This window comes from Macrobrachium rosenbergii, chromosome 8, assembly GCF_040412425.1.
Source record: "Macrobrachium rosenbergii isolate ZJJX-2024 chromosome 8, ASM4041242v1, whole genome shotgun sequence".
Classification (NCBI taxonomy): Eukaryota; Metazoa; Arthropoda; class Malacostraca; order Decapoda; family Palaemonidae; genus Macrobrachium; species Macrobrachium rosenbergii.
This window is the reverse complement of record NC_089748.1, coordinates 52988332-53004624: the sequence shown is the minus strand read 5'-3', so window position 1 is coordinate 53004624 and position 16293 is coordinate 52988332. Positions and strand designations below refer to the sequence as shown.

The 16293-nt window shown below is 33.7% G+C and overlaps 1 protein-coding gene and 1 long non-coding RNA gene across 2 annotated transcripts in view; one reads left to right on the top strand and one right to left on the bottom strand.

Annotated features, from left to right (window-relative positions):
* Positions 1-15346, bottom strand: part of LOC136840858 (ATPase family gene 2 protein homolog A-like) — a 29936-nt gene extending 14590 nt beyond the window's left edge. Inside the window, 4 exon segments of the mRNA XM_067107806.1 lie at positions 2098-2283; positions 3051-3233; positions 3926-4059; positions 15328-15346. Of these exon segments, the coding sequence (XP_066963907.1) occupies positions 2098-2283; positions 3051-3233; positions 3926-4049 (493 nt within the window). The 5' untranslated portion in view covers positions 4050-4059; positions 15328-15346.
* Positions 11401-13469, top strand: LOC136840859 (uncharacterized). Its single transcript, XR_010853757.1, has 2 exons — positions 11401-12408; positions 13005-13469. It is a non-coding gene; the product is annotated as an uncharacterized lncRNA (long non-coding RNA).
* Positions 15347-16293: the final 947 nt, after the last annotated feature.

Below are 16293 nucleotides of genomic sequence, written 5' to 3'. Positions count from 1 at the left end.
AATGATCAGCATCCATTATTGTATAAAGATTCCACTTGTTGCGATTCCCCACACTTTCTCTTGGTAAGTTCTTCATACTGACATGTGGTCTAACTAGTGAACAGTATGCTACTATTATCTTTAAAAGTTAGCCTTTATTCAGTTTTTGCAATCTTTAAGCTGTGATTCCTATGTTTTTCAGATTTCCTACCTAATCAGCAATTACAAAAATGTTTATGATGATGATGTTGCCTTGCATTCTCTGCACACAGCAACTGGGTTCATATATGGGTTAAGACAGGATAGATTTAATTCAACACAGCATTATTTTTAGTATGAAGAAGGCCATAATCCAGTAATGGGTTTGATTTGTTTTACAATGTTGTTGTCAGGTTAATTACTCTACTGACAGGATTGAATGTTTTTAATCTGGACATACTGGCTGCAGCTTTGGCCGTTTCATATGCAACTTCATTTCCCTTAATGCCACACAGGCAGGGATCCAACATATTTCAATGATTACACTAGCTTCATATAGTTTTTGTAATGAAACCTTGTTTGTGGTAACAGAGAATTTCTGGAATAATAGTTTGGAAGGGTACCTAAAGAACTTCTAGACTTACTGACAATCACAAGTTTTTGTGGCTGTGTATGTTTTATGATTTTAGCTAAATATGTTGCACACAGTTCGACAGTAATAAAAAAAATTGTTTACAAAAGTGAATCAATTTGTTTAATCAAATTACATGGCAGTAAATTCTACACCTAATGTTAGGTGAAGATTTGCATCCATTAGTATAAATTCCACGCTCAGGACTTTTGCATCTTATATGTTGCTATGTGTGTTGTTTATGACATTCATGAGTACAGTAAAAATATGCATAACTTTCATATAAGTAGTATATGTGTGTGTAATTTTACTTTGTTATCTGGGGAGGCAGCAGTTCCAGCAGGTGGGTAAATAGCATTTAAATGAGAAAACTCAATGAGTCCCTTTGCTATCACTGGGAAAGGACAATACCAGTTATTCTTCAGTCCTTTATAACAGTCTTTTGGTAGTTCTCATCTGTAACTGCTTTGTTAACATGCTTCAATGGCCAAACCAGCTTGCACAATATTTCTATATATATAAGAAATAAGGCTTATATTCTCAAAAAAAAAAAATTAAAGGAGGCTGTGTATTTCTACCATATAAACTCATTAACCTGGTTAAACTTCCTAATATATAGTAGTAACTCCATTCATCAAATATTTGCCTTTTTTTAGTAATCGCTGTAATTTGATGCATTCCCCTCACAACTTGTTTAATGCATTTTTATCATCTGAAACAAAATGTCCGAAGCCTTAATATTACATTAAATTTTGACTAAAAACCATCACAAAAAATAGTGACAAATTGGTTGATTTAAAGTTTTATTTGCTTTCCCTTTTACTCAACAATAACCTTATTCCTAAATCCTGAAGCACATGGAAAACCTTCATCATTCTTAAAATGCTGCCTGATTCAAAACAATCCTTAAAAATACTGCACCACAGAAAAGCTAAGACATTTTAGAATGAATCAATCATGACATCTAAGTTATAAGACCAACCACTGGAGCACTTTCAGCTCCTCAGTGCTTAAAACTGTGAAAAGTGAGAAGAAATTCGAGCGGTTGGACAGCAAGGTACAGTGATACAGAAGAAGTACAAGGATCTAATGGTAAAACTGGGAGAAAACCCCAAAGTTGGACTAATAAGTAACTGTTACAGTGGTTGGACAACACGATGAGAGAAAGGAAGAGCAAATGAGGCTAAGGTTAAAGCAAAAAAGTGGATGCAGTTGGGCTGAAGGGATGCTACAAACCCTTTTAGGTAATGACCTTAGTGTACCACTTATGGTGCACTGACAGCACTAATCATAGAGGGGCATTATTTTAGAGGTACTAACATGGTTATTTCCACTCCATGAAGTGGCCAAATGCATGGCAAACAAATTGAAAATTACTTATTTCATCTAATAATGCATAATCCAGCACACCAAAGATGAAAAAACATGTTTGAACTGTGTGGTACTTTCAAAATCCCCATTTAAAATCCCCATTTCCTAAAAGATACAAGCAACAATATATTTCTTACCTATGTTATGTAGCATCACATGCCCTACACGAATTCCATTGTCTGGCACTACAATGAAAGCATTTGAATTGCCAGAATGTTCCAACAAAACAGGGGTAAAAGCAGTCAAATTGCAACGTATCAGATCAACCTCATTTATTACTGCCATCCTGTAATGAAAACCTGACCATATCTTTTTGAGCCAGTCTGAAAAAGAAAATTTCTTTGATGAAAAAATTCTAAAGAAAAAATGAAGAGTAACTTAAAAGTCATGGGCTACTAAATTCTGTCTATGACTGTTTAACAGTAAACCTGCTCACAAAGTCTCGACAAGATTTTAAGAGAGCAAAGAATTGAAAACTATTTTACTGAGTACAAAAAATGTTATACAAACTAAATTTCTTATTGAGGACAAAAGTTTCACTTTTCAAGGATACCAAAATGCTAAAAACTGCATTCCTTAAGTTGAAGGGCCATGCCAGTGATGCACACAAGATAAAATCATAAATTTATTTCATATCAGTTTATATTTCCAGTGAAAACCAAAGCTTTATTATTAAGACTGAGGGGAATATCCTTACTGCTGGTAGAAAACTTTAGTTAAATACAGCCTACTATCTAAAATCTCATTAAGTGGCAATATTACAAAACACAGAATGCCAAGATCTCCATTAACATAAGAAATGGAATGGACATTTCAAGATTTTGGTCTTCTGTTTAAATAATCTACTTTACTTGTAACGCTCATACAACAATATCTATAATGAATATAATATTCACAACAGACTCAGTAAGTGCTTAATATGGTTTAACTCCTTCCTTCAATTCTCTTGTCTGCTGCACTGATATTATCTAATCTAATTTTTCATATACAGTACTGCACAGTCCTCTTAAGTACAACAACAACAAAGAAATAGGGAGCTACTGCAAGTTAATATTGAAACCAAAGTATAAAAAGGTCAAATTATATTTACCTGGTTCTTCTATGCCTGATGTTGGACTCTTCTCCTTTTTTTCTTCCTTATTTCCTTTCTGCATTTTACTAGTATTCTTTTCATGAGTTTCATTCTGCTTGTTAGCCCTGTTCTTCGTGCCACTCTCCTTTACAACTGAACCTTGACCTCCAATAATCAAAGCCTGAGCAATTAATGATGAACCTTTCAAAGAAAAATTTATGACACTGTAAGGAACAGCTGTACATGACCAAGAGCTTATATAATGACATGAACTAATATAACACTTTCTTAAACACTTACATTCAGGGGTGTTTATCATTCATATGAAATGAAAACTACAGAACATAAAGAAAGAAATGAGTTGACATAGCAGAGAATGAACAAGTCACATTAAGTATGGTAATCTTTTTAAAGTATATTGTACATTATCGGCAATGCATAATTTTCTGAAACCCAACTGTCTAAAACATTTTATACTACCCAAGAGACAAAAATGTGAGGTTTTGAATTGAGGAACAGACTTAATAACTACTCCTCATACTCTAGTTGAAACAGGTAACCCAAAACTTGTACTACCTTTTCAAAATACTGAATAGATTATCAACAAATAAGTAAATTGATCAGTAACCTGAAATTTTCATATCAGACTGTTTCTTTAACATGAAGAGGTCCCCTTTAGTTTCAACTGTGTTAATGGGTGAAAGATATACCTGATAAAATACACATACACCACTGAAAAATGAGAGCAGATATTATTTCTTAGAGTAAAATAATGCTAGAGTTGTTAATAATGTATGCAGATAAACACAGCATCTAACAGGCAAAAGTGGGAAATGCAAGTATAGTACTGTACACCGAACATAGTCATAAAATCATTCAAACAACTCACACACCTGCGATCCTAGGATGTGAAAATGACCGAAGTTTCAATACATGACATTCTGTGGCATGAACCTCTCTAACATATTGAGGGATCAATGCTTTACACTTCAAACATGGGATATATGCATCAGCCATCAGTATGTATCTGAAAAAAAAGAATTTAATTTATCAGCAAAATAGTTACATTGCATCTGTCAGTTTCCAACATTCCTAACAGAAATGTTCTTCCTATTCAAATAATTGAATCACTGGAACTTCAGCAGTTCAAATTTACTGCAAATGTTCATTTGTTGAGCAGGATGACATAAGCCTCACTTTATACAATTTGTTATTTGTCTTATTTATTTTACTTGGCTATTAATCTTACCATTATTTACTCTTACACTATGTCTTTTTCTTTGTTATATAGGTTTCTGTTTGTTCTTTACTTCTCTATTTCCTTTTCTGAACTGGGATCATTTCACCTTAGTGTTTAAGTTCAAATGTTATAGCAAAAGATGTAGTTGATCAAAAAACAATTATTCTTTACAGAAAGCCTTACTTTGATTTGGCTTATAAACCCCATTTTAGGCTATCATGTTAAGCATGGTTAGCCTAAGTAAATCAGTCACAAAGATATTAATTTAACCTCATAATCTTACCCTAAGTTAAATTGCTAATTTGATGAAAAGGTGGTTTTTCACTGAAATAAAAATATGTTGCACTTATGGATAAATGATGATGACAGGGATGCTTCTTCCTATTGAAATAAGTAGAAAAAGTATTGATAAAGAATGTATTTACTTTTATATGTAGTGGGAGTTTATAGCAATTTGCAAAGCCCATTTGATCTCAGCTCTATGAAGATAGTAACCTGTGATCCTGGAATCTGGTCTTTTGTCATGCAAATATTGTACGTGAACTTGCATTATGATGTTGTGCACTGACATATAAGCCATTATTCTATCCCATGAAGACATAGATGTCCAAAATTACTTTAATAGATGGTTTTTTTAGCAAAACTGCAGACTAATACCATGGCCTGATTCCTGCCAATTGCCAAACAGAACATTTACTGCCTTTTGTTTATGTTTGTATTTTATTCATGTTTATAATAATTACTATCTGTTCATACTTTTACATTTGTCCCTAAGGGTGGGTACTAATAAACATGACACCCATTTTGCTTGTAAAATATGTTACCAAACTAGAGGGGCACAGTAGTAGTCTGTGGTTTTACCGTTTTTTGTGGTTTTACCGTTTTTTGTAACATCCATCAATTTCACCTGCTCTATCTTACAAGAACATATACAACCTCTTTATCTATTACACAATAGGAAGCAGCTTATGTACAAATTTCTGTTAAACATCTCAAATATATTTACAGTCAAATCTTTCTGACTGGAAGACCTACAAAGTGAAGAACATTGCAGTTGACCTCCCAAAGTCAAAATAAACTTGTAGAATACACTCTGCATAACTTTTGGGGCAAGTACCTTCTGCTAACACTCCATTGATATCGTGGAAAATGTGGTTTTCAGATTCCTTGAGTGTTTCAAATTATTCTGACCGTTTCTAAAAGAAATCTCTTCTGCCCAAGTCTAACAAGGTAAGGCTATAAGGCCTAGCCTAGTACAATATGGATGGCTAATTGTTCAAAGTATCTTGGTATGCTCAGTCAGGTTAGGTGGAGGATTCAGGAAGGACAAAGCCCTACCCCTGGTCAGATGAACCCCCATGCCCTAAGTTAGAGGATGCATCCTTAAATTTTCAGATACCAGCCGATTTATGGTACATTAGGTCAGGTTAGGTGGGGCATACTGGGAAGCTTCCCACAATGGGCCCTAAATTAAGTTAGATTAAGCTCAGGAAGGTTAGGTTAAGATAGCCTACCTACATCCTCGTGTTTCACTAGCCTAGGTTATAGCTCTCGTTTTTCCCCACCCAAAATCCCCACTTCCCAATTTGGTCCCCCATTATCGTTAAAATTGGAAGGGGGTTTATTTCAAATGTTACTAATTTCCAATATCCTAAACCTACAAATGAAGGTAAAAATTGTTCATAACATTCAAAAACATAAAAAAAAAAATCTTACTTTTAACCTTAAATGTCCTGTGAGACTTAAGACTACGTCTGAGTTGTCTTCTCGAGCAATATATTAAAACAAACTGTCTGTTATGACAACTTACAAAACCAACTCAAAAGTGCATCTCGAGCACTATAATAAAATATATCGTTTAAAATGACAACTTACAAAAGCAAGTCGAAAAATGCGCTACACGTGGAGATATCATCTGTCAAGTTACTGTATCGGTGTTGCTTTGAGGCAGAGGCAGGACTGGTCAAAATTAGTAGTACAAAGGTGCAATTTTGTAACGGCTCTCTTTACTTTGATTGCACTGTGTTTGTGCTTAGTTTAATTGTTTCGCTGTTTTATCTCCTGCTGTTACAAGTTGTCTCACTAGGCCGGCTGCGTTTGTGTGTGTGTTTTTTTGCTAACTTGTAAAAATAAAAGAATGTTGACAGTTATTTAGTCTTTAATTTACTGGTATGATTGTTGAACAATATTGTATTTATATATATATATATATCTTCTTTTAATATATATATATATATATATATATATATATATATATATATATATATATATATATATATCTTATCCACAACACACACACACACACACACACACACACACATATATATATATATATATATATATATATATATATATATATATATATATGATTATTTTTATCCACATCACCGTGATTTTATATAAACATTAAGCTACAAATGTCATTTAATATATATATACATTATATATATATATATATATATATATATATATATACATATATATATATATATATATATATATATATATATATATATGCATAATATATGTATGTATCTTATCACAAGAATTAAGTCATAAATAACCCTTGATATTGGGAATAACATACACATTAAGGGAATTATAACTGATAATCACATCTACCCTGGGAAAGATTCGAACCTGTGTCCCTTTGGATTAGATACAGAGATAGGCAGTCGACTTATCCATGCAGATATCAAAAGAGATATCCACTGATTTTGACAGTTGTACATATTCCTGTCACAGTTATGTTCTGTGCTTATAATCTGTCAGTTGAATATTAAAGCTGAGCATATTAAACGCGACTTCATAAAAGTTTTTCTTGAACGAGTTATTGAAAAGTTATATATATTTTATACACCATTTTGTTTCTTGAGTATGAGGACGGCTTATTGATAATAGATGAATTGCGCTGCATAGAAGCGAAGATCTAACATTATCTCACATCAATTAACCATACTGAATCAAAATTACATTTGAATAAGAAATTACAGAAATTTCATATTACAAAATAACGAAAGCGTTTTCTAAAAAGTTTTTGTTTTTACTGTATGAGAATTTTAAGAAAAAAATATATCTGTTTGTTTCTTCTTAAATCAAGTTTATGAAATTCCTGTTAAGACTATGAAGCATTTTTACGAAAATATTTATCGTTTTCTAATGAAAATGTATCCAAGTACTTATTCACACACACACACATATACATATATATATATATATATATATATATATATATATATATATATATATATATATATATATATATATATATAAGCACTTTGATGCAGTACTAATAAGAAAACAATATATATATATATATATATATATATATATATATATATATATATATATATATATATATTATATATATATATATATAAGCACTTTGATGCAGTACTAATGTGAAAAACAATATATATATATATATATATATATATATATATATATATATATATATATATATATTATATATATATGTATATATATTATATATATATATATATATATATATATATATATATATATATATATATATATATGTAATGAACTGAGAGAGAAACAGAGAATGATATCTTTGCACATGCAGGGTGACCTTCAAACGTAGCACGAGCTTTGAAGGGATTTGGGAAACGTGGCAGGAGAAAAGTCGAAAGTAAATACTATTTTCTCTCTACGAGAAATAAAAAAAAAATAAACATAACTACAAATTATTAGGCAACGTACTGTTAGCCATATGGTGACCATACCAGCGTACCAAGAGAATGAAAACAATACTAACAAAGATAAGAGAAGTTCTGCTATAAGCGCTTCTTGCAAGCAAGGTCTAAACCTTGCTTGCAAGGACGCATTTAACCGTAACGCATCCGGTCTAAGCAAACATATCGAAGTAGTATAAGTAAAAGTCTAATAAGAACTCCAGATATATTTTCCCACTAGTTTTTTGGTAATAAGTTCCATAGCTTCTTTTTTCATTGAATTTGGCTTTCTACTTATTTGATATTAGAGATACGCATGTGAGTGATAAGTTTATTTCCATAATTTCTACAGCTCTTTTCAGATGTCGAGATTTTTGTATTTCAAGAACCATTTATAGCCGGGCGCAATTGGAGAGTTGTAAATCTCCTCCAAATTTAAAGAGAGAGAGAGAGAGAGAGAGAGAGAGAGAGAGAGAGAGAGAGAGAGAGAGAGAGAGAGAAGACGCAGGGTAATGACACGTTGACATGATCACTCCAAATCTACTATATGTAAATAAAAGTGATTAAATTGAAATATAAAAGAATTGTCATATCAATCTTCATCTGTAGAGTAATACAGGAATTTTTTTTCATTCTGCAAGGTAGATGCCATTGTAACCGCAAGCGGATATCATGACCTAACAAGACACAACGGCCACAGTTTCTGTGTAAAGGTCATACCAGGTGTCTTATCCAGAGGAGATCAGAGATTGCCTTTAGGCCTCAAGGGGGGAAACTGACATTTCACTGGATTTCTAAGAGATCTTGTTTGATGAATGGGACATAAAACTTATCAGCTCATCGGTCTTAATACGGAATGTCTCTACGGTGTCATTAACGGATCAGAGCCCCTTTTGTAAATATTTACTAGTCTTTTGTTTCTGTTTTGTTTTTATGATTTGGTTATTCTCAGTTTGTTTTGCTTCTTGAGTTGACGGATTCGTCAAAGATCTAACTTCTGGAAATGCTCGATTCTACCCTTTTGTTATAACTGAAATGTAATCTGTTTTGGCTCGAAGGAAAACAGTTAAAAGGGAGTACAGGAAAGTAACTTTAGCAAAACGAGATGTTTGTGATGCATAACAACTGCAAAAATAAAATGAAAATATATGAAAGGAAAAGATATGAAAGGAAATAGAATATTAAAAGCCGTTAAATAATTTAAATCTCTCTCTCTCTCTCTCTCTGAAGAGATGTTTTTATTAGGTCTAAATGTTATCACCTTAGAAGAAATGTGTTTTCTTAAGGCTTTTGTCTACAAGCGAACGAGGTTTCATACCTCCGGCAAATGAACAGTGATAGTTTGGTACTTACAGCTGTACGATTCCTTCATACCGGCTTGTGTACGGTTGTTATGACTCATTGCGCGGCTTTGACCCCCGTGACGTCACTAGCCGTGGCCTTGAGGCTATCATAATCTCTATGGATATGGCTGGAATTATCTCGACCTGCTACAGCTTTCTATGGGGTGCCCAAGAGCAAGAGTCCATGTCAGCACAACACTGGCTTAATCTACAACAACAACGTCTGCTATTTCTGTGACTGCGAAGCGGTCGAGACTCTCCTGTCATTAGCGGCTTGACAAGTTTCCCCATCCTGCCGAAGGAGGTATTTAATATCATTCCAAAAATTTAAAAAGGTACACTTTCCGGATTGACCTCGAGGTCAAAGTTAATCCTGAGAATGGGTATGTTGGAGAGTAGTTCAGCTATTTGTTTTGACTCACAAGCGACTTCGTCTTTAAGTAATTTGTGCATGTGTGTATGTATGCATGTACAGTACGTATTATATATATATATATATATATATATATATATATATATATATATATATATATATATATATATATATATATATACATACATACACACACACATATATATATATATATACACATGTGTGTGTGTGTGTGTGTACACTGAAGTGTGTGTGTGTGTACGTGTGTATTTTTAAGCATATATATGAAGTCATATTCATCTACTTTGATTTTTAATATATATATATATATATATATATATATATATATATATATATATATATATATATATATATATATATATATATATATATATGTACTTTTAATCAAATGTTGTATAGGGCCATATGAAGATAAAATGTACAGCTGGGGCCAAGTAGTCCAATATTTTGATCTGTGTTTGCTTTTGCACTAACGAATGGAGGGAGGTTATAGACAATTCCCTTTTTAGCTTTATTATTTGTGTTCGGGAGCTAATTCTTTTTCCAAATGATAGGCGTAGGGTGATATATTTATTTTAAGAATTTTTGTACCTAACTTGCAGTTAGCATTTTAAAGTGGACACATTTCAGCCTTATAGAGGAAGGAGTGATATATGGCGGTTGTTTTGTTTATGTGCCCTATATCTTGCTGAACATTATAAAATACTTCTGAATATAAAACTGTTTCTTCACACTATATGAATAAACTTCACAACAGAATATTGTGATCTTGAGGTCTCTTAGCTTGAATTTTGCCAAAAAGTGCGGAACAGTAAATGTTATTGTACTGAATAGTACAAGAATATTGTATCTACTGTAAGTCGTTTAAGCACCCTGCCTCAATAGGAACACTCGTTGTCTTTTCTTTATTGTGCTGAAACAGCACTCTGACTCTGTTGCATAGAATTGCACACCTGAACAACAAGTAAATTAGTTGTTCATGTGTCTTCTGCATCCTTCTAACTGTGGTTATATTTGCACGTTAAAAAGAAAACTTTAATAAAACATTTAAACACCCAGTAATCTTGTAGCAAATAGGGAAAGGCCTATTTTATGAGTTTATGTAATACAGGTACGTATATATATATATATATATATATATATATATATATATATATATATATATATATATATATATATATGTGTGTGTGTGTGTGTGTGTGTGTGTGTCCGTAATGCGTGTGTACAGGTTAAAGAAAACAGGTATCCCTATTTCTTGTACTTTCTTGACCACTGATCATTCAATTATTCCAGTTAAACTAGACTCCCGTACAACTGCTTGTCAACTCTTTGCCACGTGGGATCCTTTCTGATCCCGAGCCTTTTTCCAGTGATAAGTTCCTTTCGAAGCCCATCAGACGACCTTTGTTATTTCCTTTCATTTATTCCCCTAAGTACCCGTGACATTTTTAGAAAATGAAAAGTTTAAGATCAACACACGTTTATGTATTTATATACATTATATATACATGTACATATACAGTATATGTGTGTGTTTGTGTAATGTATATATATATATATATATATATATATATATATATATATATACATACATACATATACAGGTATATACATATATAAACAAGTGCTGATCTTAAACTTAGCATTTTCTAAAAATGTCACTGGTACTTAGGGGAATAAATGAAAGGAGATAACAAAGGTCGTCTGATGGACTTCGAAAGGAACTTATCACTGGGATAAGGCTCGGGATCAAAAAGGGAGACAGGGATATTTAGTGTTACTTGAGTTGGGGGGTTCAGGAGGGGCGAAGCCCACCCCCGCCAAGTCAGGGCACGGTGCTTACACACACTCATATATATGTGTGTGTGTATGTGTAAGTGGAACCACCGTGCCCTGACCTGGCGAGCGTGGGCTTCGCCCTTCCTGATTCCCCCAACCCAAGCAACATTGAACATCCCTGTATCCCTACTCTGCATACTATCCTTGACAGCAGTGTCTGATAAGTCCTTTGCCTGAATACGACGACGATAATAATTTAAAGTAGTGAACTTTCTGAGAGCGCGGTTATTTTAGTTGTTTTTAATCAAGGTCTAGAGAGTATATATTTCCATCAAAATTTAGCTGTCCTCTCACAAACAGATCTATTTTATAATCCGGCCGGCCTTAATCTCAGCGGCCTCCCGGAACCCACCTCCTTATGGTGACCATTCAGCAAAACTTATTGGAAAGGCCTAGAAGGGTCAGGTAAAAGGATTTACAAAAATACTCGCTAAAATAATCCTAGGTGGCCAATTGTTTCCGTAAACGTTTTTATATCACCACAGACGGAAATATAATGATTTCAATTGATTTCGTATTTGATGGAGTTAGACTATATATAAGTACGGTTAAGTGACAGACTGATTTATTATGTTAAAAAAGAATAAATTTTCCCTCAATGAACGGCCGTGGGGAGGGAAAAAAACAAGAAAGGTTCCGCCATGGAAAATCTAGCACCTTAGCCAGATTAGCCTATAAGAACGGATTTGGGTTTTGGACAACGAAGAAGAATAGTTCCTTACCAGAACTCGTAGGGAAACTACCCGTTTCCCTGGCGGAAAATACTGAGGTTCTTGTCGTGAGTCGAAGTCCTTAGTTGTGCATTTGTGCCTTGCAAGGAAGGGCGCTGTCGCACCAGGTTCTCTGGGAAGTGGTCATTCGACAAGTGAGTATCAAAATGTGATAGTTGTTTTCAGTAGGCTACTAAGAGTTTTGCACAAATCTTTGCTTCTGTGCGTTTCTAAGAAAAGGAACCAAAGGCATGGTTTCTTACAATCCTGAAAATTAAATTTGGAAAGTAGGATCATTGACTTTTAAGGGAATTGTTAGGAAAGCTTTTGAAATTACATAAATTTTGCCAATAATTCTCTTAAAAGCCCGTGGTTTTACTATCCAATGGTAATTTTCAAGATTAAATCTGCCCAACTACGTTATTTGTTGTATAGGCTACTGTAGAACTTTTCATGGCTTTCTGTTGAATGCTCTGATTCTAACATTGCTCTTTTATGTAATCGTCTGGCTGAATTTGAAATCGAGTTCCATAACTTTGTGAATTCTGAAACTGATTCCAACAAAACCGTGAGATGATGCGTCTAATTTATTGCCTCTGCATCCTCAAACTAATGCATATATTCAAACAAAAGTGGGATCTCAGGGGAAAAGCGTGTGATAAAATCATTCGCTCGGAAGAAATGTAAAAACGAAAGATCATTCGGTTTCAATATGTGCTTAATTTTTCTTGTTTCTTTATCTTTTTAACAGAAGGAAGACTTGATCATCCAGAATGAGCGGAGACCCACCGCTGCCATACGGACATAATTGTGCCCTAGTGTTTCACCACCCTGGCGGATGCACTTACTACCACTACCCTCCAGTAGATGGGTGTTTCTATTTCGAAGTATTTCCTGGCATCTTTTTCGGTACGTGGGAGGAACCACTGCCAGGGAATTACCCAATCTGGAGGGCCATACCACGGAAGGAAGAAGAGCCTGCTAAATGATTGTCCCTTTCATGAGGACGGGGAGCCGACGCTTGATGAATGTTGTCGGCATTTTCATTGTGAAATTCTAAATGTTTGTGTGATGGAATATATTTCAAACACTGAAGCTTTCTTTTGTGCTTAGAATTTTTCTTGTAGAGTGCTTAATTTTTGTGAGATGAATTATGTTTCGGATCATGATCTGTGTGAATTTTGATTGTCCTTGAAACTTTATATTGTTTTTAGTATTATCGTTGGCGAATAGTAATTTTTGTGAGATTAATATATTTCAAAAATTAATTTTTCTTGAAACTTTTGGTTTTTTAGTTTGTCCATTGTCGAGAACTAATTTTTCTAGAATTATCATTTATATTTCAAATATTGATTTTCGTTGGCAGATTACTTTGCATAGTTTTTAAATGTCAAATTTGTGAAATAAATGATTTTGAATTTAAAACTGATTTTCATGTTCCTCCACTTCATGGTAGATGAAATTACTGAATAATGTAAGCAACACAGTGAAAGTAAAGCTCTAACATCGATCGTAAAATTGTTTGAAGAAAAAATTACTGCAGAAATATTAAAGCAAAAATGACTATAGTTGTAGTTGAGAGGTTTCCATGAGTAGTTGGCCTCTAAATTTTCACAAGGTAACAGAAATGGATAAAACATTACTCAGTCCACAAGTACGATTTTTTTTTAGCAAGGTTTGTCACCTCAGTTTGTATTTCTTTGTAACAAGCCGTATAAGCTTTAAAGAAAAGTAATGAAAGTGCTGAAAGAGGCGACGAAATCTGTGGTCAGCACACTCACATCATGTCACGATTAAATTAGAGAAAATGGGAGTCTTCACTGAGTCTTGCCGGAATATGTGTTACTTAATGAAAAGTCTATCAAAGGATCTAAAACCCTGGTCGAGACGACTTTCACAATGGCGTCAACAAAATTCTCAATTAATTATAGGTGCTGTCCCTCACTGGATGCATTAAAGCGTGAAGCGTTCATTTTCATCACATTTTTATTCTGTCCCCATCAGCATACAGTAGTAATTGGATGTGTATGTGAATTAAGATACCGAACGCGGAAATCTGAATTCATTCCCTGAGAAATAAAATGGCATCCATTTGGTTCATGTGTCCTAATCTCAAACAACAAGCTGAAACAAAATTCGTTTTATTTCATTGTGACAAATATACGGTTGTCTTTGTTGAACTTTGTAACCAGGATCCTATTTGTATCCATCTCCTTAAATGTATGTACCAGTGTAGCGCCCCTTATTTTCATTTGAAATGCCATATTTCCCCCTTGTAAAAGGGAACCAGTCTAGGGCATTCGTATTACAGGAACCAGTATAAGGTATCTGTACAAGAACCAGTATAAGTTCCTATGTAAGAACCAGTTCAAACAGTCATGGAAGGAACATTAGGAATAAGTTGTTTACACCAAGTGAAGATTCGTCCGTTACGACGTCAAGTACCAGTTCAAGCTAAGAGTAGTCCGGGGTTTATTAACCTAGGCCGGTGTGTTACACTTGTTTAGCCTATGCCCAGGAAAGAGTTGTTATGTATAGGCTAGTCTGAGTTAATTGTCCTAAAATGAATGGTAGCCTCCGAATGTAAGCCATGACAATTGACATACCAAGCCACCAGTAGTATAAACAAATATTACATATGGTGAAACAAATATTACACCAGGTAATACTCAATCGGAACAACAATAAATTTTCACAGAAATCCATTATTTTCTCAGTGGAAAAACACGAGACGTTACTTTCAACAAAAACCAAATAATATAAATGGAGAGCTGGCATGACAAATCTTGTTAAAGATGTCTAATTCTCCAAATACTTTGTTCCTCGAGTATTCTAAACTTGCAATGGTCTGGGACATGTCTAGGAAAGCTGGAGCCTGCCGGGCATCTGCCGCTCCGAAAATATGTCTTAGTTCTCAGTTAGCAAGGATTCTCTTATCTTCTACTTCAATTAAAGCAAGGCTACCGGTGACCTTGGTTAAAGCTGGTTATGGCCTGACCTTCAGTTCAACCTTTTTGAGATCCATATGAAAATCCAGAGTCCCACAATCATCAAATTACCATTGTAGAACTGACCTGAGGCTTTACTGGAAGATTTGTCGAACGTCCTGGACGCACGTGGTCACAGTAAATGAAGCAGCGAAGAAAGAGGTCTCAAAATCAGTTAAGCCAAAGTGTAGTGTATCTCTTAAGATTTCCGTCCTTATGATTAAGAAAAGAGATCACGTTGCGGTTGTCTTTCATAGTTTCCCCAACCTTTCTTTATGCAAATCACGTTCTATCTCTGACTGTGTGTGCATTACACTTTATGAATATTTCATATGCCAAGACTACACCGAAAGTTTTAACTTTTGGTCAAGTTAAAACGACCCGATAGCTCAACTTTAATCAGAACCAACTGTATTGAATGTTTGAAATCTCTCACTTTATGATGTAAACTCTCTCTCTCTCTCTCTCTCTCTATATATCTATCTATATATATATATATATATACACTATATATATATATATATATATATATATATATATATATATATATATATATATATGTATATATATACATATATATATAACACACACGTGTGTGTGTTTGTTTTGGGTCAGGCTTTAACAGAAAAGTTTCAGATATATGAAGAATGCATTCAATGGTGAATACAAGGGTTGCTGTAATTCTCTGTCTGGTTTTATTTTGTAAATAGTGCTTCCTGACGTGCACTAACAACAGAATAACAAAGCAGATAGCTTTATAAAATATATACTTTCCCTCACTAAAATGCTCAAGAATTTTGATATGTACTGAAAAGCAGAAATTGAGTTTTACAATCCTTTACACATTGTCTTTTGTGAGTATACATACATACATACATATATATATATATATATATATATATATATATATATATATATATATGTGTGTGTGTGTGTGTGTGTGTGTGTGTGTGTGTGTGTGTGTGTGTGTGTATAACTTGGTACTGCTTTCATTGTGTCAGGATCTATAACTAAACTGAATATAACAAATTTTTATGCCTCTGAAGTTTACTG